The 24,223-nt window shown below is 45.4% G+C and overlaps 1 protein-coding gene across 2 annotated transcripts in view; it reads right to left on the reverse strand.

Annotated features, from left to right (window-relative positions):
- Positions 1-24,223, reverse strand: part of FBH1 (F-box DNA helicase 1) — a 29,339-nt gene that overhangs the window by 4,578 nt on the left and 538 nt on the right. The window contains exons 2-18 of one of the 2 annotated variants that reach the window (XM_062580037.1): positions 22,792-22,956; positions 20,725-21,278; positions 19,196-19,326; positions 17,106-17,241; positions 16,710-16,900; positions 14,298-14,411; positions 12,589-12,683; positions 10,752-10,920; positions 9,599-9,827; positions 8,739-8,826; positions 8,282-8,368; positions 6,878-7,014; positions 4,693-4,792; positions 4,397-4,518; positions 2,595-2,670; positions 1,132-1,329; positions 324-446 (exon numbers count right to left, since the gene is read on the reverse strand). In XM_062580037.1, coding sequence (XP_062436021.1) covers positions 324-446; positions 1,132-1,329; positions 2,595-2,670; positions 4,397-4,518; positions 4,693-4,792; positions 6,878-7,014; positions 8,282-8,368; positions 8,739-8,826; positions 9,599-9,827; positions 10,752-10,920; positions 12,589-12,683; positions 14,298-14,411; positions 16,710-16,900; positions 17,106-17,241; positions 19,196-19,326; positions 20,725-21,278; positions 22,792-22,956 — 2,715 coding nt within the window. Of the gene's footprint in view, positions 1-323; positions 447-1,131; positions 1,330-2,594; positions 2,671-4,396; positions 4,519-4,692; positions 4,793-6,877; positions 7,015-8,281; positions 8,369-8,738; positions 8,827-9,598; positions 9,828-10,751; positions 10,921-12,588; positions 12,684-14,297; positions 14,412-16,709; positions 16,901-17,105; positions 17,242-19,195; positions 19,327-20,724; positions 21,279-22,791; positions 23,475-24,223 lie in introns of those variants that run through there. The other variant, XM_062580028.1, reaches the window with a different exon arrangement.

Consider the following 24,223-nt stretch of genomic DNA (forward strand, 5'->3'; position numbering starts at 1 on the left):
GCCGAGCCATCGGCTGAGCTAGATTCAGACTGCAGGCTCCTCTCTGCTCACTGGGAAGAGACCAGCTCTTCCAAAGTGCCGATCACAGTAGTAAGGAAAGCTGTTTCTTTCCCAAGGGTGGAACTGGTCTCTCTCCACTGCCAGATGGCCGCACGCTAAATAAAGAATGCCCCCTGCCCCTATCTCACTGTGAAGGAAACGCTGTCAATGATCGCTAGGACAGCCAGTGGCACCTGAGACACTCCGACAAGCACGGACTCGCAGCGCACTTTGCTTTCCCACTTTTGAGCCAGGATGGGTGCCCCGTGAAGGCACTCCCTTACCGATACTGAAGCAAGACATCTTCTGCTGATCGCTGATATCTGGTACTTTCACAAAGTCATCTGCAAGCAGCACTGTGTCAAACTCCAGGCCTTTGGCTTGGTGGACAGTACCTATTAGGTAATCTGTAAACAGCACACGTTAGGAACAAGAAGGAAGAAACATCACTCATTGATATCAATAATATCACTCATCACAGTGATAATGATAACGATAATGATTAATTTCATTAAGCACCAAGTAGAATTAAGTGATTTCATTCTACATTCACTTCTCTTCTTTCCAAATGTGAATCATAAACAAAGCACTTCTGCCAGGAACCTAGACCATCAAAGACAACTTCTCTGCCAGGGAAGACTCCTGGTTGCCAGGAGCCCAAGCCATAGCCTGTGGTTCCAAACAGGAATGCTTTGTGTTTGGCGAGTTTTGAACTTGTTTTGCATCTCCCCAAATTTCATATAGCAAGTTGCAAGGCAGCTAGCACAGGAATCCCAAAAGCATGATAAAGTAAACACTAGAAAAAGCTACGGCTTTCCAACAGCAGGAAATGCTGTGCCCAAATCCTTATGTCCCTATAGCAAAGCTACACTAAGCAATCCTTTGCTGGCAGATTCTTTTTGCCCTGAACAACATCTAGAGTGCCAGATGGACTTCAAAAGCTGCTGTTCAACTTCTTTTCTTCCTGGAAGTCCAACTCGATCCAAATACAGAATTTTTGCAGAATGAAGGGGATTCAGCGGTGAAGTCGGGTTTGGGGAAAAAAAAAAAAAGTGTATTCCTCTAACACTAAAAGAGGCAGCTTGGCTTTACCTGCCAAGGCTTGTCGTGACACACGACTGCTCTCAATCCTCTGCACCAGCTCAGGGATCCGCTCTCTGTATTTCTCCACTATTGCAATCTTCACTTCCAGTTCTTTGTCATCACTGTACTCTGCATATTTCCTTAAATCAGTGAAGTCTTGAGTCTCTTCCCATTTTTTGAGAAAGGGGTCATTTATAACAAGGTTTACTAAAAAAAAAAAAAAAAAAAAAAGAAAAAAGCAGCAGATAACATGAGTTTATTTAAAAGGTACCTATGGTTGCATTCTTGAATTCTAGTCAAACTTCAGAGTAGGTATCGGGGAAGACAAGCGTGCCTCGGTGGATGGACTGCTGTGTGGGACGCGGGGTACCTGGGATGTGCACCCAGCTCTGCCACTGCTGTGACGGGTAGCTTTCAGCCATGACCTTCTCTTTACTGACACAAAACACTGTAAAGGCTACATATTCTCATTAGAGTGAGTAGCCCCCAAGCAGCCCGAATGCATCACTTTGAGAAAGAGAGTTGGAATATTATGAAGGGTATGGATGTTTACGGAGTTTAGGACAGAGCAACTGTCAAACATCCACGGAGCTCACTCGTTTTTGTCACTAGAAATGTATTTCCTAGAACAGCTGTGAAACCTCCATCCTCAGAGGTAGTTAGACATCGAGGGGAAAAGACTCTGAGCAACCTAATGCAACTTCAGTGTTGACCCTGCTTGCAGCAGGGGGCTGGACTACAGATCTTCCACAGTCTCTTCCAACCTGCATTATTCCGTGTTCCTACTCAGATGGTGAAGAGTTTTCCTAAGAGTTCATGCTCTAAACAGCCAGTAACAACACCCACATAATCAGTCACTCACGCGGCAGTTCAATAACTTTAGTTTGCTCTGTGTCCCATACACAACAATCCTTATCTACAAATGCCAAGGCATAAGGACATCCTACATGAATTATCTATTTGCTAAATGACACCCATCAGCAAAGAGCAAGTGTGTGCTGGAAGATTAGAAGACTCAGTGTGCCTCCTTTTTTTTTTTTTTTTTTTTTTTTTTTTTTTTTTTTTAGTACACATCTTACAGGAGAAGTCTTATGGCAAATGAAAAATGAAATCAAATCAGAAGATAGAGGAGAAAAAAATCCCAACACGCTGGTTATCAGGCTCTTACCCTTTTGATATGGTTTCTCAGAGGGAAGCAGGAAAGGGCTACATGACCCAGGCCCCACAGGTTCTCTGTTCATGGTATTAACAACATCTAGGCCACATGGTCACAAGCAACTGAAATAGCACAGCCTAGGACACTAGTATTTTAAAGTCAGTTTGCAAGAGATAACTGCATGAGAACTTCTAGACTGGCAAAAAGGTAAAATAAAATACAATAAGTCATTTTGCTTTCTGTCCCCACAGCAGAAACTAAAGCATCAATGCTGCTGTAGGGAGGATCACAGAGAGAAGGGTGAGAACATACTCACATTGTTTCCGTTCATCTGCAGGTTGATAGAGTTTCCAAATATCATGAATTTTGCTCAGTCCAAAACGGGCAAGCCCCTAAAACAAAGAACAACTATCTTAACATAGATGCGTCACTAAGAGTTTATAGATCAGCTAGCGAGGCCCAATGGTTACTGGTGTCACTAGGAAGCAAATAAAGGAAACATGCAAAGGGACACCGCTTTCCTAAAACAGCTGAGAATAGTCACAGGCAGCTGAAAAGGCAATGACCTAGCTCACTCCGGATTGCCACACGAGACAGATGGACAGCAGGAAGAGAACAGGCTGCTGTCTCATCAGCATTATAACAGAGCTGCAGCAGAATTTCACATTCAAAGGATCTTCAAAGAAAAAAAAAATCTATAAACTTTTGTCTTTTGCTAACAAGAAAGTTACTTTTTGGGGTTATTTTTGTTTCAAATAGATGCATGCTGGTTAATTGAAATAAACTAAGGACTCAGTTGGTTAGTAAATGCTACTGGCTTCCTGGATCCATGCTGTTTTGCAGGACAGGCAGCTCCAGACCTGACTGTCTCCATAAGGTACCACCTTCTTTTCCCATGAAACAGTGGGCCACCACAACAGAAGGAAAATTACTAAACTAAAGCAGCTGTAAATGCTCACATTTCAACAGAAACTGAAACAAAATGCTTTCCTTTGGCAATATTTACTTTTGGAAAGGAGAAAAAAAAAGAGGGAGTGAAGCAAAATAGCTTTTTTCCCTGTGTTTCCAAATTTAGTTTGTTTTCTTCCATCAAAAAAGTGATAGTCTATGTTTATACTTTTTTGTTCCAAACTGCAAAGATGGTCAAGAATTTCCTCCTGAGTAAGCAGTTCAAACATTCACTCTGTTCTGATAGGCAGTTTCGCAAGGCAAAAAATATTAAGAATTTAAAATATCAGCCTAAAATTCAAAAGATCACATACTTTCCCAAAACACATTCAGTACTAGGACAGTTGCTTGCTCTGTGTCTCTTGTTGCAGAATCCTGGTTATCCATTTTTCAGAGTTTGGAGGCTAGTCTGAAAACTCTTCTAAGGCTTTTGAAATGTGAAGCATTATTAAAGTGTCCTGGCAATTTAAGCACACAGATGTCTGCACACATGTGCATGCAGAGGCACACACGGACAGGCACAGACACACTCTCCTTCTCCAGGTACCTGGGTGCTTTTTGTGAATTCTGTGCAAAAACTCAGGCTAGCAGCCCTAGCTTTGCTTCCTCAAAATCTTCTAACATCCACGGCAGAGGATAAGTTAACATTCAGCTTTTCTGAAAAAATCCCAAATCTACCGACAGCGAGTGCTTACGCTCAAACCTGCAATTACAGCTGATTTTTATTCCCCTAGTGCAGGAGCACTAAGCAGCTGCTGGCAGCAAAAGGCAGTCAGCAGCGCTCCACATAATGCAAATATTTGCAGCAATGTTACAGCCACATCTTGCTCTTCCTCTGCCCCAGCCCCATCCAGCAGGATGGAGCTGCTGCCATCTCTTCCAAGTCTGAGGAAGAAAAAGCGCAACACTGTCCAGATGAGTCTAAAAAGGGAGCTGCTCTCACACAGCTTTAAGGAACAGCTACTGAAATAAAAAAAAACAAAAAACCCAAAACACCCAACCATGGCAAACTGCTGCTTTCTCATTGAATATTAGTTCTAAACCAGGGTACTACAGACCACAGCAGACAGGACACCTATTTTGAAACCCATGCAGGTGCTGCTGCAAGTGCTAACAGGCCTGGGGACTTGAGATGGGGACATGAACAGCACATTAGCAATTTCATCTTACCCCGATCACATGTATTTTTATTGGTCTTTCTCTACCAGTAAGTCTCACAGCGTCGTCAAATACATTAAAATTGCTTCGTGATAAGACTGTTATCTTCCCTTCCATGCTGCCTCTCACATCACCTGTACACAGAAATTCCCAGTTAGCCAGTGCAGTAAGAAGACAGTTATCTAAAAAACAAAGATCTTCATAAATCAGGATTAATCCTGAGATGCTTGGTATTAATGCAGTAGCTCTTGGACTCCTAGTCGCTGAATAGAGCTGACTTTGTCGACTGGTGCACAGATACAACCTACCTTCTTGGTTTCCACCCACCAAGGTCTTATTCCTGATCCTTTTGCATACATCCAGAATGGTTGCTCCGACATAAGCGATTTCAGCACCAAATCTGAAACTCTGCGTGGAAAAGAGAAGAAAATGGAAAACATCGAAAAAAAAACAAAAAAAAAAGGAGGAACTTGTTACGATTTACTGAAGTGTTACTATATTGAAACTGCACAATACCAACCTTCTGGACAACCTTTCTCTTAGAAAAAGCACCCAAATTCCCAGAAAACTATTTCCAGAAACTCTGGTCATGTTTGTACCCAAGGCCATAGGAACTGTGTTGTGAGACGGATCATCATATACGGTAAAACATAGTTTCCAGCCTCTCCACCCCGCTGTGACTCTTCCACAGCTTGTTAATGGGACACGGCATGTGTCCCATTTAGGGCTACGAAGATGATCAGAGGGCTGGAGCACCTGCCCTACGAGGAACGGCTGCGAGAGCTGGGCCTCTTCAGCCTGGGGAAGAGAAGGCTGAGAGGGGATCTCATCAGTGTGTACAAGTACCTGAAGGGAGGGTGTCAAGGGGATGGGGACAAACTCTTTTCAGTTGTCCCATGTGATAGGACAAGAGGCAATGGGCAGAAGTTGAACCACAGGAAGTCCCACCTGACCGTGAGGGGGGAATTTCTTCCCTGTGAGAGTGACGGAGCACTGGACCAGGTTGCCCAGAGAGGTTGTGGAGTCTCCTCTGGAGATCTTCAAGGCCTGCCTGGATGCAACCCCATCTAACATGCTCTAGGTGACCCTACTTGATCGGGGGGTTGGACGAGATGATCTCCTGAGGTCCCTTCCAACCTTACTGATTCTATGATTCTAGGATGAGGCGGCAGGGCTGTGCCTGTTGATCCGGCTGAAAAGCACATCCATGTGATTGCTGACACTAGTACGACGAGTAGGCAGGAATGTGAGTCTGGGGACAGAACTGTCACTTTTGGGAGCAGCAATAGCCAGCTTTGAAGAACAGTCTCCCCAAGCAAGTGGATTAAAAAAAATCCTCCATGTTCTGCAGGTGGGGGCTTAACCAAGGCAGTGCACGTCTGTTTTGGCTTAGGATCTTCCCTGCCTGGCATGGGCGGTGCATTGTTGGTATTCTGCTGAAAAGATCTATTGGAGTGGGAGGAGGAAGGCTCTGTTTATCCAAAAAAGTCCTCAGATATCCAAAAGCAAAGTGATATCAAGGCAAGTCCCAAGACTGTAATGAGATGTGCTACTGCAAATAAAGACAGTCCCTGTTCCCATGTGCCTGTCCCTGGGCCAGGCTGGCAGGGCACGAGAAGGAAAAGGCATCTGGGATGGATGGGTTTTCTGGAGGCCGTTCTGGCTTAGGAATCAGTGCCATTAGGACCTAAACGTGCTTTCCTTTTTGATTTAAGCTGATACATCCTACAAGCATTCCCAAGAAACAGTCCCTCCCTTACATTAGCTGTGATTATACACACTGAATGTATAGCTGTGTGGCTAATCAGGCCAAAAAACTAATCAGGGTGAATTTTCAGCTGGAAAAACAGCAAGACAGACAATCAACTGGGGGGGGGCAAAGCTGGCGATGCCACAGTTTGCACAGAGCCAGAGGTAAGAGCATTACCAGTGTACAGCCAGCAAAGACGGCTTCCTTCATCCATACAGTTTTATTTCAAGGACTGGCAATGGGAACAAGAAAGACATTTACTTCTGCCCGTTCAGCCAAAGCTGAGAACCACCTAGAGGATTTCCTTAAAAGGAGCCATACTGCAAGGTCTGTACCCCATTCCTCATTTCCCACCCACCTTTCCTAACGATGAGATGGGATCACACCAGTAAGAGGCACAAAGGAGCTCTGCCGTGCAGAGCACTGACAGCAAAGCACATCACTAATCTAGGCAACAGAAATGCTCCCCAGTGACAGACTCAAGAAGTCTGGCTGTTAGATGCCTTTTGAAGAAGCACGTGAAACATCTTCTACCTCATCAGGGACCTGTCCTGAGAAGGACAGCAACAGAGTCACTGGGTGGAACGTGGAAGGAGAGACCCCCACTAGCCCTGCTCATGCACTGGGAGACAGGCGTGGGAAGGAGACCGCGCAGCCCCTGAGCTCCCCTCCATCACCTCTGGAGCTGCGTGAGGCCCTAGCACAGAAAGCTCTTACTGGGACATGCTGCACCCTTGTCTTACCTGGGTGAGATAGTAAACATGGGTGTGACGTGCTGTGTAGAGGGTATTGACAGCGCCTCGGAAGGTATAGATCTGCTGGTGAGGGTCTCCTACAAGGATTATGCCGCATGACTGTGACAGCACGATATCCATGATGGCTGCAGGAAAATGTCAAAGCATTACAGGGAGCTTGCTCATAAAGCAAAGATGAGCTTTGCATTATAAAGAAGATGGTGCAAGACTGACACAAGGCCTTTAACAGCACACAGAGGCACACAGTTATTAGAGCAGAGATATGTTTTTGTGGATAAAGGATTGAATCAACGCCTGGGACAGATGGGTTCAAATCCCAGCCTTATAACAGAACTCTTGCATGACGTCTTACAGCATTTAAGACAGGCTGACACAGCTGCAGGAGAAAGCAAGTAGGAGAGAAGGAGAGAGAAGTACAGAGGTGAGCAGTAGCTCTACAAACACTCTCCCATTATTTTAGTCTTCCTGGACTTTGTGGCACTGCACAGCATCTTCATTCCACGCACCTGCGTCCAGCGTAAACCCATCACGCATCCACAGCGACCTGGATGTGCTGCACGTGTGCGCGCTGACTCAGCGCGCGTCCCAGCAAGCCCTTCAATCTCCCGCGATCAGCCTGCCTGATGCTCAGGCACTCTGGCAGAGCAACTTGCTTGCCTCATGCACAGCTGCAAGGGCACAGCCAAATCCTCATAACCCCAAGTCTCCAATGAGGATGGGCAGGAGATGGTCTGAGGAAGCAGCTGAAATGACTTAATAGCTGCTGAAAGGAACGGGCCTTCTTCTGCCCCCCTTCCCTTGTTCTTAAGCACACAGTCCAGTCTCTACCTCTTGCACAACTCTAGCACTTAACATATCCCCTTGCAGAACCAAATTAGCTTGCTTTGCAACAGAGATATTCCCCACATCCCCGACAAAGAAAGCTAATAGTTTTCTGCCAGCTGACGCAGGTCACCCCCGGCGGTGAACGGCAAAACCTGCATGCTATGCCGGGGGACAGAGCAGCTCAGCTCTTCTGATAGCACAACCATCCAATGTCTCACTGCCGTTTCATCCAGCCACATCCTCAGCTATGCTCGTGCTCCATTCTTCCTTGTTAGCAGCAATAGCAAAAGGTTTGTATGGCACACCTGGACGTTCAAAGCAACCAAATTAGAGTGCTCCCATCAGCTACTGCCCCTCAGCTGATGCACACATGCTCTGCTGGCCTGTTGCTATGCAAACTGCATATTGAATTTGAAGGATCCAGGACCAAGCCCAGAGTCAGTTATGATGTTACAGCTGAAGGGCAGGAGTTTCTTAAACTGTGCTCACATGCTCTCCTGAGCACGTGAGCTGCCTCTTTTTTAAGTGGTTAGGAAGGATGTGGCTCTGTCTCCTACAACCACTCACCTGGAGTGCAGTCCTGCGCTTCATCGACAAAAATGGCATCGTATCCTGTGAGCTGAGGCTTGCTCAGCTGCCAAAGTTTCAAATATCCTGAGAGAGAAAACAAGGCTCATCAGCCAGAGGGTCAGTGTTTTCTTGCATAGAACACCACAACTTTAAAAACTGATCTCTTCTTAAGAAAAAACAAAGCAGTTTCTGGCCCTACTCCTTGCTTGGATGTTCCATGACATTTGGAAAAGGTGTGTATTGCTCCCGCATGTTGCAAACCAACCCTCCAGCCTTTGTGCCTGTTTAGAACTCCCTGAAGAGCCAGTACAGGTGCACAGGTATTTTATACTTTTTGAAGCTCTTTCCTAGTACATAGCCAGAAGTAAGGTGCACAAAACACAAAAGCTGTATGTGTTTGTTCTTCTATTATTCCTCTTTACCTGAAGGCTATTTGACATCTGTACGTTCTTACCATCACATGTTATCTTGTAATTCTTCTCTATGTCTCCGTCCAGCTTCTTCATATTGTACCATATGTCTTTTGCCTCTTGAACATTGATCTAGAAAGCAAAATCAGAAGAGCCTGGATTGCTTTGAAAAATAGTCTAGGCACAGCAGACCTTGAAGTCCTAGTGTAGCTGGTACAGGGCAGGCAATGAGGCTGCAGGTTTAAGTATAATACCTTTCCTTTAGCAACCTACCAAATTCCCTCCCTCCTTCCAAAACAACTTTTGGAACTCTTTAATTGTTTTTGAACTTTTCACATTGGCTTAAAAATAACCTGTCCAAATCTAATTCTCTGAATGCTTTCTCCTCGTATTTCTCTTCTGTGTCATTACTAGCTAACTTCCCCCCAACTCAACACTGTCTTTTCCAACTGCAGCCCACATTGTCTGCAATGTCAGTTCTGTTCTTTAAGAGCTGCTAAGAAGTTTATTCTCCAGTTAAGAATCTTTGGGTTCAGCTCTGCTTATCAGAATGACTACAAAAAAAAAAAAAAAAAAAAAAAAGGCTAATGTCTTTACACGATATGATGTTGTTCTTCAGGCAGTGATAAAAATACATCCAATCTCTTCCTTCTTTTCATTGCATGCAAGAAATACGTGCATAGGGTGGGGCCTGGACTAACCCCCTCTGTTATAAATCACTTGCACAAGCAGCAGGAGTAATCAGGCCCAAGTTCCTTTGGATTTGTCATTGGAGAAAAAATGCTTATTGAGAGTTAGTTCTTATTGCTGAAGCACAAATACCCATGAACCACGAGAAACAGGATGAATACTGCCCCTGTGCTGAACCTTTCAGCTTAAGTCCTGATTCATCATGGATACTCACTTTTTTTTCTTCCAGGCTGACAGGATGCATCACGGCATGGGTATTTTTGAACAAGACAGGAGTGTGCTCTTCAGAGATCTCTTCATCTGAAGAGGCAAAAAAGTTTTCAAGGGTCTGTTTGACTGTTTTCCCTCTTATGAACAGCGATTGTCCCTCGCGGTGCTGGATGAGGAAACTCACTGAGTAAGCTGACAGCTTGGAGAAGTTTAGCTTGCCTTTTTCTTTATAGCTGTGTCACAGAGGACAAAAAAAAAAAATAAAGGGAGAAGTTGAAATACACAGGAAAAGTCTGCCGGAAAAGCATTCTTATTTTTGCTTTTATTACTTGCTAACACTCACAGAACCTGTATTTTATATATCCTCTCCCCTTTGCAGGTGTAGGGAGATGACAAGATAGGGAATACCTTGAAATTCCGAGCATACTTATCTTCATTACATTTCTGAGGGAAGCAAAAGCTTTTATCCCCACTTCACAGATGAAAAGTTGAGCCCAAGTGACATATACATTGTTCAACCCTGCAATTACACGTTGTTTTCAGTGCCAGGTAAGAGGATTCTCTCCTCTTCCATGCCATGGCTCATTTTCCCTTCTATCTGCAGTTTAGATGTGCCAACGTAGTTGTTGGTGATGCTGGAAACTGAATCACTAGAACAATTCAGGTTAAGAAGACCCTTCCCTCTGCTTAAAAAAAAAATGAAACGATGTAGTTTAGAGTTCAGCTCTGTGTACCACTGAAGTGGAAGGCTGTACCACTGAAGGGCAAGGCAAGCAAGTTTGGCCAGAAATAAGAACTCAGTGGTTTTCTGTCTCCTACTCTTGTTCCTTTCACGGGGCACTTAGCACACGCAGCCTGGAGGAAAAGCCCCCAAAACAGCTATGTGACTTATGTCAGCACAGTCTATGCCAGAGCAGGAATAGAGTCTATTTTCCAAAGGCCGCATGGATACTAAAATCATTGGCTCATTTTAGCTGAGAGAACAAGGAAACTGCAAATTAGTCTGGCTTAAAGCAGGTGAAAGAAATTCAATGTTTTCCTTTTATTTGCTCCCTCAAATCCTGGAGGTTCATTTCAAAAACCAGATCCTCCTTTCTCTCCCTGTGTTTTCCATGCTCTACTTGCCTTCAACAATGGATTTAAAGATCCCCACTTACAGTTTGCCAACGCTTCCGAACGCTAGTGAATGGAAAGTCTTGCATGTAACGTTTTTGGGAAAGACATGTTTTCCTCTCTCTGCAACAGCTTTGTTAAATGTCACATAGAGGAAGTTCAGGTCCGCAAACTTCTCTGCGTACTTGATCAAAGTTGAGGTCTTTCCTGTACCTGAAGAACAAAATAGAATAAATAAAAAGCAATCGTAGTCAGGAATGAATGAACTTACACACCTCTTACTACCCTCTTACTTACTCTTACCTTTCCCTTCACTGCAATCCTAATTACACAGCAGGATTATTTACAGCTAATGGACATTTATTCACATATGTGATTGATATCAGTAGAAGACAAGCAGCTCTGAAAAATTATAATCTGTAGCTAAAAGCTTTATTAAAAAAGATCACTTTATCATCCAGTATTCCAGAAGCCTGAGCACATGTGAAGGTACTGATTCCCCTGGGAGACAGGTTAGCAAGTGGAAAGTTGAAACTGCTATCGCAAATGCCTCATGAGCATATGTGCTTGTAAAATCTCCCTAACAGGGCACAGGGCCCTCTTTTCAAAGCTGATATTAACTTTTTCCCAACAGATCATATTTATTCATGCCCATGTATTCATTAGTTCTACCCTTCTGTGATTCTATGATCCTATATTACAGTTTTCATCAATCTGCCTGGTGCTGATACCAGACTCCCTGGAAGTTTTCTCCCATCACTTTCCCATTTTCTAAAGCCATGGCAATTTTAAGCAAGAGGGCAGTTACTGGTTCAGCTACTTCACACTTGAGGTCCCTTGCATCTCTCGAGTGATGCAGTCCAGGTCACAAAATGAATAGTACCAAGCAAATTTCATCCATAACCTTTTCCACATAGATTTGAGATGGATCCTCTGGTTACAGAGAAGCATCCTGAGTCTAGTCCTTTGCAAGATCTTCCATGAGGAACACAGAGGTAGAAACATATTTAGTTTTTTCTGCTACAGCCTCATTCACTCTAAGACATCATTTATGTTGCTACTAGGTAATGGATCCAACAGATGTTTTGGCAAGCCACCTCCTCTGCATGTTTGAAGGATTATGAGGCTTTTACCCTTTTTGCCAGTGGCTCCTCAAACTCTTTTCCTGCTCTGCCTTATTGTGGTTACATGTAACCTTAGCACAGTTCATGAATATTTTTATTTTCATCATTTGGACATGGTGACTTTATAGGGACATAAGAAGCCATCACCAGTGGCCTCTGCACTGTGCTGCTTAGGCACACATTCCCTCTGGTCTTTTGCAAGCCCGTTCTGAAAGATCATGCGCATTAGCTCTGAGCCTCCGGTGTGGTGTCCTTAACAGAAACTCTCTGCAGGTGTAGGGAGAAGATTTCCTTTTCTTTTTAAGTAGGCTTCCTCAATTTTTTTGCAATTCTCCTTTTCAAAACAGAGCACAAATGCAGAACATTTCTTGGCTTGTTTTTCTCCTACAAGGATGCTAAATCTAAACAAGAAAGAGCAACTCTGTCTAGTGGCCTTTGGACAGTAATGCTGCGAAACTGGCCCAGCAGAAAGCTAAACAAGGTTACGGTGGATTAGGGACAAGCTGCTCCAGAAAGTCCCTGACAGCACCCAAACATTCGCTTTCAGCACCGTGCCTCAACATGACATTTAGCCCGCTGCTGTGCTCCCCGGTTCTGTTTCTCTGCAAAAGTTTGCTTTGCCTTTTTTTGTATTGATTAAAAGAAAAGCTGATCTCCTGGCACCTACAGAACTCCTCAGACAGAAGAAGCAGGGAGGGAAGGAACAGAGGTAGAGGTTATATAGTTACTCTCACAGTATCACTTTTGTCTTTCTTACCTGCAAATGCCACGATTTTCACTACTTGACCACGCTCAATTTTGTGATTCAAAATCCTTTGCTGTTCATGCGTCAGCTTTATTTCAGGGCAATTACTGAGAACAAAAAAACGGAGAAAGGGGAATTAAGAAAAAAAACACATAAAACTATCAAACAAACTAACAGCAGAAGGAAACCAAGGAATGATGGGTCCCACTCCACAAGCAGGAAAGCAGCACTACAGCAAATTCGTTATTGGGCAAATGAGAAAAGCAGCAACTTCTAGGGAGTAAGAAAAGACTGGAGACGGCAAAATAAAGGGTGCAGTCTGGAGAAAGGCCACATAGAAAAAGACCTTCTCAAGGGTCCTAAGCTGTGTTTTCAAAATGAATTTGGCACCCAGAAACTGTAGGCTCATTGAAAACAAACAGGAACGAAGGTTTGGGGTATTTTGTTGCTTTTGAAAGCATGAACCTTGAATTACTCTCTGATTTCCCATCGTGTAGGACAGACCAATTATCCCTGCATCGCAGGGGAGCTGAGAGCTTTGATTAACATTTAGAAAGGCATCTGGCGCTTCAGGCTGGAGTGCAATTGTTTTATTAATAAATGTCTGAACCCTGTAATCAGCCAGCGGTGCAAACCATCTCTTTTCACAGAGTCCTCCTTGATGTGCTGCACAAGGGCAGAAAGCCTTGTTTAAGTATCCTTGACATTTCACAGCTGGCAGTTAGGTGCCGCCAGAACATCTTTTCCTGAACATGCAAACTCTGCTTAAAAAGAGATTTCAAATGGAAGAGCTAAGACAAAAGGACTGGGAAATCACTAAGAAATGAGACCCATCAGCTGATTACCCTTGATTTTTTTTTAATCGCCTCTATCACTGTTGTACCTCTGACAGTTTTATTGGATTTACCTGTGCTACACCTCTGTGAGGGAGGAAAGCATGGGAATGCTTATTCCCATTTTGTAGATAAGGACATGGAGACTAAATGACTCAACCCAGGGTAACTGCAGCAGATATGAAACCAAACTGGATGTCCCACAGGTCAGGGAAGTGTTTTGCCCCAGTTGCCCTTCCTTTTGCAATGGCTAGTTACCAACCAGGTTAATTTATGAGAATGGTGACAAGGGAATCCAGAACACGGGAGCCAAATCAACATTCTGAGGCTGGTATATCGTTTTCTCCCATGCACAAAAATACTGCTTGTAAATGAACTCCTTTATTTTTTGCACTACAGTAACATCATCTGCAACCCGGCCCCCATTTTGGCTGAAAGCAACTTCAATATGCACGTGTCTACAATAACACGCTGTTTAAATTAGAGCAAGCACTCTGCTCTTCTTCCAAAGCTTCTTCTCCATAGGGAAGGCAGGATCAGCGATCTGAGCAGGTATTCTAGCTCTGTGAAATTTCAGTAGCTATCACACTGGAGTACACAGAACTGTCTTCCACCAATAAACAGTAATAGTCACATCAGTGAATGAAGACCTCTAAATTCAGTCAGTGGAAGTAATTTAATGTAATAGATTTAAGGTCTGATTCTGTTTTCCTCCAAGATTTCCAGCAGAAGATGACAAAGAGCCAAATAAGATTTTGTACTAGTCCTTATGAAACTTTGAATCTTGTCAACTAGGCCTTGACATGAAATATCTGCTCCAAGATTCAGCACTCTGCTAGGGGCCTGTGTGTCTAGGTGCATTGCTCAGCTCCACTATCAAGACGTTACCCGGCCCAGAGGTCCTGTCTGTAGCATGAAGCAGGTGTTTCCTCTTCTACTGCCTCCATAGTTACGGAATCGTTTTCCATCAGATACAAACAGTGGAAGATATTGTAATGGATCCTGGTAGAAAGGACAAAAGAGAATCTATCATCGAGAAATTAACAATAACAAACTAAAATTCTGCAGTCACCTAGAAGACTTCCAACATCTTTAATACTTCCAAAGGAGCTATGCACTAAGCACACCCAAGCTATCTTTTCCAGCAAGCTGCCTGTATCTGGACTAGGGCACTCCAATCCTTTTGTGAAGGGAACAAACCTGCCTGTGCAACAAGGACAATGAACCCAGCAAGACAAAAGCTCCAAAACACCAAGGGCTGCAGCCAGGCACGAGCTTTTCTGTTTAAACTCAAGAGAAAGTTTTCTGTTTGCACTGTGAAACACTGAAGATATTACAGTGCACCAGGCACAAAGACGAAGCCATTGGAGACGACGCTGGGGCAGATCACAGGAGGGAGGCTGCAGCGAGCGCTTAGCGAGTTGCAAATGACAATATTAATATTTCAAAGCGCAATTAGTTATACTTGGAGAAGTGACTGCAAAGGCTGCATAGGGAGAGCTCTGTGTTCGTGGCCTTTCCCTCATCCCTGCTCCGGCTCGCTAAGTTTGTGTGCGAGATGTTACTTAACAATGTGTTACGCAAACATGACCTGGGATCAGAGTCCACAGGATCCTTTTGCTCTCCCGGACCGGATCCTTTTGCTCTCCCGGACCACAATCAGCAACAGAGAATCCAGGAGGAGCCTGAGGCTCATTTAGCCCTCAAAGGCAAACCAGTTTCAGCAACTGACTTACAGTTATTTTATAGAAGCGTGTTAGCCCTGACAATACCACTTCAAGGGGTTTTGCTACTGCACGTAGAGGAGCACAGTGACTCAGTGGCTTCACTTAGCTGGTTTAAAATTAACTTCCCTCCAAGTTCACTGTCTTACTCCAGGGAGAACATTGCTGTGGCTTCATCGCTTTTAATACAGCTTTGTTCCTGTGACCCAACAACTGCCACCCTGGGCCAATGTCTCACACCAGGTGACTTGCACACTCACACTCACTAGTTGCACTAGCAGCTGCAAAGAGGTACCAGACAGTTCCTCAAGGGCATCTTTCCTCCTTGTGCTTTATATCACAAGCAGAAAAGACACGGTCATTTACTTCTAGTCTAGACTGCTCAAGGAGATGGAGATGGGACATGGGTGACCTTTACACTGGCCTCTCATTGCTAGTGAGCTGCACCCCTTGTCTGCCAGGTCTTCAGCAGTTGTTTACTCAAGTTAATGAGCTTCACCACTGATTATCAGTCAGTAACTATTCAAGCAATCATCCTGGTTTCCCTGCACGGTAGCCTGAGTGGAGTGGCCCATGGCACAGAGGACAAACTCCTCTCTGGCAACTAACACAGGCAGCGCTATACCCCACAGAAGGCAGCTTAAAGAACTGTCTTCTTTCCATCTACAGATCCATTCTCCTTTGCAGTTCTTTTTCAGTCTTCCTATAACAAGAATTTCTATGTGTCCTTAATCCTTATTTCATCCTCACTGCGATTCTGAAGCAATGTGTGGGCTCTTACCAGAATTACCAGGCATTTTGGTGAACAGAAGGTGCACGATGGGTCACTATACACATGCAGCCAATGCCCAGGGGAACTGCAGCATCATTTAAGAAGAAGGATGAAGTGCCACACCAGTGTTAGGAAGGTAATGTACCATATTAAAATGTTTCTACTGATATGTCTATATTTCTAATCAAAATGTTTCTATAGTACTTTCAAACCTCTATTTCAAAGATTCCTGCTTTTGTTTCAGAAAAAAAACACTCCTTTTTTCTTGAACACTACCTCCCAAAAAAACAGACTATGAAACAGTACAGGAATCAAAGCAAATCTAAACGGAAAGTTCCTGTAGTTTATCTTCCCAACTCCCAGTAATACAGTACTCAAAACTCCCACTGGAGCAGCTCTAGGGAGCTGGAGAATTTTGTTTTATACTGTTACTTTCTTGAATATAACATCACCTAAAAGGCCCTCCATAACTAGGACTGGACTCAACTCACAGCTGTGTCGGATTAAGTTCCTCTGGGCATGGGACTGCTGCTCCTGCAGCTTGTACAGTGCCACACACTCCTCAATGGTATGTTCACAAAAGAAAACAAGTTATCCAGAGGTTACATAAACTGATCTGTTATTTTTCACCACCACAAAAAATGAGGGAGCGCACACTGCTCCTGACAGACTGCAAGCACCAAGGGACTGCAAAGCCCCAACCAACCGGAATGTAATCGCTCATGAGTACATATACACCATATATATCACACACAGCCAGGCGCAGGAAGAGAGCTGGGCACGACGCACCTCTCTGCTCCTTACCTGTTTGTGATGGCAATACCCCTCTCTCTCATGGCATACAGCAGCGTGGCTATGCAGTAAAGCGCCTCGGTCACGTCCACAAAAGAGAGGGTAGAGCTTGGTCTCCAGAGGCATGCCATCAGCTTTTGGATGTCCCGGACGCCATCAGAGAAAAGCACCATGGCTGCGACTATCGCCCACATGTTCTGAGGCTGGTATGGGCAACAAGAAGGAGGGCTGAGCCATGTCTCACAGCTTGGAGCCTTTAAATCCCATGCTCCTCCACCCAAACTATGCTCCGCACAAGATGTACGCCACGATGAATAGTCACGAATTTTAGCTAGGAGAGGGCAGATATGACCTCAAAATACCAGCAGTTGTTGGGAGGGAAGGAGAGGAATAACTGTTTAAACCTACCCCCTTACTGCTCTGTAAATGAGGTACTTTGCTGGCAATGCAGACCGCAGCTTTCGGGAAGAGGTGGTGACTCTCTAGACACAGGAGAGCTGCGCTGGGATCCACATTCTTGTTGGTGTGTATGGCAGACACGCACCTGTGCAGAATGGCAACAGCAGCAATTGCAAATAAGCCTTATTAAGAGTTTACTGTCTTGTGTAAATAATGCCCTCTTCAAAAGCAGAACACTACTAGTTTTTAAGTTGGGGATTCACCCTGCAGCTCACATCCAAGCTCATCCACTGTTCACATCCAAGCTCTTTACCTAGGCTGTGTAACTAAACCTTGCTGTGTACTACATACATTTGATGAGGCGCACTGAGCGGTGCAGCTGCAAAGTGCTGAACTTTGATTTTCGGTTCGGGACTGTGCCTCAGCCTGCACCTAAAGCCATGCACACAACTGGTTCCAGCCCTGTTACGCTGAACACGCACTTCAGCACTTTGCCTAAGTCTGCAAGTTCCTCCTAGCTGTCTCAAAGTCTCTTTCTGGAAGAGGGATCTGCCTTTCTCTTAACCCAGTTTGACTCTTTTTCTTACACTGCTTAACTGCCATACAAAATTGCTTTCCAGACCAGAGAGATCTCAACAGAGCACTTGTGCTTACTGGAGACCCATCTCTGGTCTTGGGCTTGCTGCTGAGCTCTGACTGATGGAGTCAGTCCAGGAAGGCAGCCTTTCATAGATGGAAAAGGAGGAAATACACCGGATAAAGCAGTGATCATGAAGAGGAATTCAAATTTCACATTATCCATGAAACGTTTGGATTTTAGCTAAATCCTCCCTGAGACCCTGCTGATGAGGAGACAGAAGAGCAGTGGTGACCTAGCAATGGAAGAGACACTTAAACTGAGCCTCACTCTCTCTGATCTAGTCACTCTGGAGGAAGCCACCCTTGCACGGCTTCTCCCAAGTCTGTTCTAGGGCACCCAAAAGGCAGCAAGTGACAGGACAACCCAGCTTTTGGTTATTTTGTCCTCTCACTTGCCTTGGTGCTCCTGGCAGCCTCCTCTCCATTGCTGTGCCCTGACACACAGGTCCATCTCTGAAATGTTCCTCTTTGCTGCCAAATCCAGGCTGTGGAAAGCTCACAGCTGCTTGCTGACATCCACTTGCTCCGGCTGCTCCCTGCCCTTGAGGGGGGACACCATCCAGCTCAACAGGTCGCTGCAAAGACTGTTCATTTCCCTCCACTCCATGGTTGGCTTCTCCATCTCCTCAGACATCAGGACGAGGTTATCCCTGCCCTAGGCTTTGCAGCCTCTCTGTCACTTTTCCATCGCTTCACACTTGCTGTTAAAATTGGTGCTTGTCTTCCTCCGGTTAGGCTCTCCCACCCCCACAGTGTGGTACCTCACAATTAGATATATGGAAAATTATCTTGCAATCCTCCTTTTCCTGCACTACCTTCCGAAGGAGAGACGTGAGGCTAAGCTGTACAAAGGCCGTTTAAGAGTTGCGCAGGAATGCACTCTTTCATGCTTGCAGCCTCTACTTGTTGCCTACGAAAGCTGCGCACGTGCGTGAATGTGGAGTCCAACATAAAGCAATCTCAGTCCTTGACTATAAGGTTAATTATTCTTCACTTAAAGCTACTGGCCCCAAGGCCAAGTGATGGAGAGAAGCTCATGCCCACAGTATTCAAGACCATGTTCCTGCTCACCCAAGGGAGGATGGTGCATCCATACTGCCCCGCGCTCCAGCTAGCTTTCCCTGCGTGCCCTCATTAGACAGGCGAAGATGGCAATTAGATCTCCTTTCTGCCTCCTCTTCTCCAGACTTCATCTCCAGACTTCAACTCACACATCACGTGCTCCCAGAAGAACAAAGAAGAGGAAGAAGAAGGCTTTTTCTTCCTCTTTCTAGAATCCCACTGGTGATCTCTACTGCTCAAATGATTTCTCCTTCCTCATCTAAACAGGTAGAAGACTTAAAGGAAGAAGACAAACCCACTTCTCTCCTGGCAATTCACAGAATAAAACAGGAGAAGACTCAATGCAAGGAAGGTCAGAGGACCTGTAACTACAAAGGCACGTGGTGAAGCAGACTCACCTGATCATTCCCACCACACATCCTTCCTGCTCCTTTGTTATGGCGTAATGCTTCAAGAGGTGTCCAACACTGATCAGGGCTATGTCCTCCTTCATTACATACCGATGGTACAGCTTTTTCCAAGGGATGAACTGGAATGTGAAGCACATACCACCACCTTTCATCTCAGAGCACTGGAAAATAGGTTTCTTCTGGCAATAAGCTAACCAACAAGATAACTTCCAAAGAAGACCTGGAGTTCAAAAGGTCCCATTTGCTTGATGGAAGCAGATAACTAGCATGAGACAGGTATGGAGAGAGAAAATTGGGGAAAGAGAGAAAGACTTGTGCCTCATAGCTTGAGAACTTGTCAGGAAGAGGCCTGTTTTCCTAAAATGATGGGAACAGGCTAATGTTGGTTCAGTTTCAAATATCAAAGCTTTGATGGAATGAAGTTATTTGCAGCATTATTGCACAGATCTGCTTTGAGTGGGGTTTGACGACAGAGTGCTTAAAATCCACGTGCCCCTGAAGCCTGCCTACCCTCCCACAGCCTGCTGTTTGGACTTCCTTGGTAAGAACTGATGGGGCATTATCTTTTAGGCTATTTCTTTGTTACAGAGTGAAGAGCAGACTCAAGAGAGGACCGCAGCACATGGGACATTCTACTCAGGCATTTTCTACATTTCTCGCTAGCTGTTCAGGCTCAGAGCATCCATGCTGTGCTGAGAAAGCACTCAGGACAGGACACCTGCTGTATTGTGTCCAGCCTTGCCTGTCCGAATTTATCAGATAGGCACGAACAAGAACTTGGATACCTACAGAAATGCTGGATGAGATCAGTCCCCCACTGGTTTCCAGTGTGAATGGTGGTCTAGTCTAGTGGCGACAATTGCCTGAGTCACCTTTAATTGCAGTGCAGAGATCTTAGCTTCAGCCAAAACAACTGCCACTGGGTTCACGACTGTTTCACGACTGTGAGGGTGTTGGCTGTGGAAAAATCAGGCTCCATAAAAACAGAGTTAAAGGCCCATCTACAAAACTTGTTTAACTCCAAGAGACATCACACACACATACACACACACTTAGGCAAGGGGGATGATGAGGTACAGCAGCCCTGAGAGGACACTGCCCAGTCTTGTAGTCAGAATTCCTACCTGATCCTGGCAAAAAAAAAAAAAAAAAAAAAAAAAAAAAACTACAAGGAAAACAATGAAGGGGGATTTTGTGGAGTTTTGCAGAATGCTCTTTCCATGCATGGAAAGACTGCAGCAAAGGAAACTATTCCAAAACTGATCTGATAGAAGTTGGCATTTGAACAGGTAGCAATGAAGCCAAGAGTACTCCCTGTAGTCTTGAAGACCAAAATGGCAAGAGACCTAACAAGAAAGGGTGAGTGCATTAGGAAAACAATAAATGGCTTTATATGAACAAAGACGGAAAGGCGCAGCATGGATGGTCCCAGAGCAACGTGTGCAGCCACAAGACTGAGACAGAACACAGCAGTAAGACAAGGACCAGGCTTAAACCAGTATCACAGCAGTCCTTACCAGTGGATCACTGACAATCTGCTTCCAGGAGTGACACACCAGGCTCAGGCTCTGATACAGATCACTCACAGGGAGGAAAGCAAATATCCTCCTCAGGACTTCCGTGGGCAGCTTATCAATGCTTCCTTGAGGCACATCCCAGTTCCGAGTACCCAGCAGTCCGTAGCATGTATCAGGAATTGGTTCAATTTCCATATCATCAAGTTCTTGCTTGGTTTGGCTGTGCTCCTCCTCGATTTGGCTGTGTGCTGGATGAACCACCAGTGGCTTCTTCTCAGGCTCACCCCACAGACTGTACTTTGTGTCTTGGCTGCCTGCAACTGCTGCAGACAGCGTCCGTTTTCTGGAGGGGGTGCTTGCCCTGGGAGCTGGTGCAACATCATCCTCCAGAAAGGAGCAGGGATCCTCCACACTGCTGAAGGATTCATCAGCTTCAGTGAAGATGGACTCTAGTGGGTCTTCTTTGATTTTATGGCTGTTTGTCTTGCCTGCACCTACTTGCTGTGTCTGAGAAACCTTGAAGTAATCAGTGATGTTCTTCTGCTGTGCTTGGCCTAGAGAAAAAGGAAGAACAGTAGTGAAGTCCACAGAAACAGGCATAAAGTACAGTGCTCCTAGTTGAGCTAATAAGGAGACTAGAGGCTGCATAAAGTGGCATTTATTTCCACAGGATTCTTCAGCTCATGGATTTATGAGCTTGATTACAGGTGAACTACTCCACCTCCTGTTGCCTCTCTAGTAACCTATGGAAGTCAACAGAAGAAAATTCATCTCCTTGTACCATCCACATAATCAGGGCATTCTCAGAGCATGTCTGGCAGCTCCCAGAGCTTCTAGAAAAAGATACGCCCATCGTATCTGTACGCATTAATCTGTACCTCTCAGATTACGAATGCTCAGGTAACATAACAAACCACCTGTGTGTTAAACAAAAACACAGCTGCATATTGATGGGAGATATTTCCAATGGCCAAATAAATGCAGTCAGGAAGGAAACATAAAAGTACAAGACTCAAATTGTTGCGGTATACCTGAGACTAAGGTAGATCTTTTAGTGCTTATTTGCTGTTGTGAACCTGGTGAATGAGAAGTACACAAAGGTTTTAGGAAAGCTTCAGGGTTTGGCTATTTCTCTGCACCATAAGAAGGTCACTGCACCAAGTGTTTGTAGGCTGCTTGTACCACAGAATAAGAGGGACCAAAAGAATTTTCACAAGCAACTACTGCTGATTTTAATGTATTTTATTTCTGAATGCTCATGAACGCATGGTTTAAGGAGCTCTGATTCGCAAGACACTCACTGCTTAACTCCCCCACCCCAGCTCCTTGACTAACGCACAAGATCAATACCCAAAAACCCAGAGCATTGAAAGTTAGTAGATTTTTAAAGGGGAACCTGCCAAAGATACCTGTTTAGAGCTTATTAATAAAGAAAAGTACGTCTGCAAGCACAGAGCCTAGGACTCTGGTGTATCAGCTCACCAGAGACAACATCTTGTGCCTATAAAGTATCACAATACTTCCCACTCCCAGCAGAGACAAAGACCATTAATACTTGCTAACCGCTCTACAACTGCTTTGCAGCCTTATACAACTAAATAGCTAATTATTATTTTATAAGTGACCTAAAGCACATCCAGAAGTAGCTGTTGTATTGTTAATACTGCCTAATTGCAGGGTCTGTAATGTTTCTCGGGGAGAGCTGCTGTTCCCCACAGGCAGCTTCCCCTGGCAGCACTAACTACAGCGCAGCTTCTGGAAGCAAGAGAGATGCAGAGGCATTTTTGGTGTGAGGAGAGCCTGAACCAGGCCTGATGGCAATCTCGCTGCCTCGTAGAGGAGGGAAGAGTTCAAGGTATCTCCTCCTCTTGTCACTTCACTTCCGAGAGGCAGAGGTTTAAGCTGTTATGCCATGGACCCCTCACAACACACTTCACCTTGCCTGGCCTCTCCTATCTGCAGGTGTTCAACGGCAGATTACACGAAGCCCTTCCGTTCCACGCTGGGGATATCCACATTTTGCTCTCATAGACACTGCAGACTGCAAAATGTTTGCAAACCCTGTACCTCCTTGTTGCTTCTTTGTCCGGTGGGTGGGATAGAGGCCCCTGTTTACATCTCTGCTCGTTTGTCTTTGACTCAGCGGCTGTGTCAGGGATGACGATCCTTCTCTGCTCTGTGCAAAAGCTTTGCAGTCATCAGCTGTAAGGTGCGTTTTTTTGGAGCGCTTCACTGCTTCACCAACATGCAAAAAAAAAAAAAAGATCCCAACAAAACAAAGAATACCTGTTAGCAAGCAGCAATAAACAGTTTGCATTTTCAGCAGATGTGATTTCTTTTCAGAAGTTTTACAAGGCAGCCCCAGGATTTTCACTAGGGGTTTCTCCAAATAGCTTACAGCAGAAGTTTTTACAGCCTTCTGAAGAGGTACTAGGGGAGAGAGATATGTTGTCAAAACGACACATTTCTAGTTTATAAAATTATAAAATTACTGTAATGGTGACTTCACTAAATCCAGTCCTACATGGTACAAGACTTCAGAATAAAAGAGAAGGACTTAAAACCAGGTTCTGCTCCATGTAAGTTTTACGAATTCCTCTGCAGTAGTGCTAAGGAAGCAGGCAAAGGCGTTTGCGTAAATGCAGAGTATCGTTTGAAGGACATCACAAACCCTGCAAAGACCTAGCTGTCGTGCAACACTGAAGACAAAATACAACCTGCTCACAGCACGGCTCTTCCCTGCACTAAGTATGATAACGCCAATCACGCAGCTGACAAATGAAAAACACGTGCAAGAAATCGGAAATGCCCATACAGGAACTTCCCTCTGGCATGAGAATTATCAGCAAAAGGCCTCAAATGCGAGGTCCCGGCGAGTGTTCAGGGGCCGCTTTCTCGGCGCAGCCTCCAGGCCGGGTCCGTTTTGCGTGTCCCACCTCACCTCGAAGCGTTTTTTTTTCGGGTAAACCTCGCGAGCCGCGCTGAGCGACGAACGCTCGGCGGCGCGTCAGCAGCCGGCCTCGCAGCCCGCGGCAGCGTCCGGCCGGGTTTAGGTGACAGCGAGAAGCGGCGCCGAGGCGCCTGCCACAGCCGCTGGGAGCAGGACATTTCTGTCACGAACCGGCAGATCCTAGCGGGGGGGTAACAGCCGGCGGCGCAGAAAACGCCGCGGGCGGCGAGCGGCGCGCAGGATGGTTTGGGAATGGCGGAAAGGTTATCGGGGCCGCTCCGGAGCAAAGGCCGGGTTTCCCTTCGGAACCGCTTCCCCGTCCTCCCGGAGCACTTTCTGTTTCCTTTCTCCGCCAGCCACTCCCTTCTCCGCCAGCTGCTCCAGCACAGGATGCAGGGGCCTGGCTCGCTCCCAGCGTGGTGCCGCGCCGGCCCGCGGAGGCCTCGCAGGCCTCCCCACCCCCGCCATGGCCCCGCTGCCGAGACCCCCCCCACACACACACACTTCCATGGGCCCCCCCCCCCGGCTCTGTGACCCCATTGCCAAAGG

This window comes from Rhea pennata, chromosome 1, assembly GCF_028389875.1.
Source record: "Rhea pennata isolate bPtePen1 chromosome 1, bPtePen1.pri, whole genome shotgun sequence".
NCBI classification, from domain to species: domain Eukaryota; kingdom Metazoa; phylum Chordata; class Aves; order Rheiformes; family Rheidae; genus Rhea; species Rhea pennata.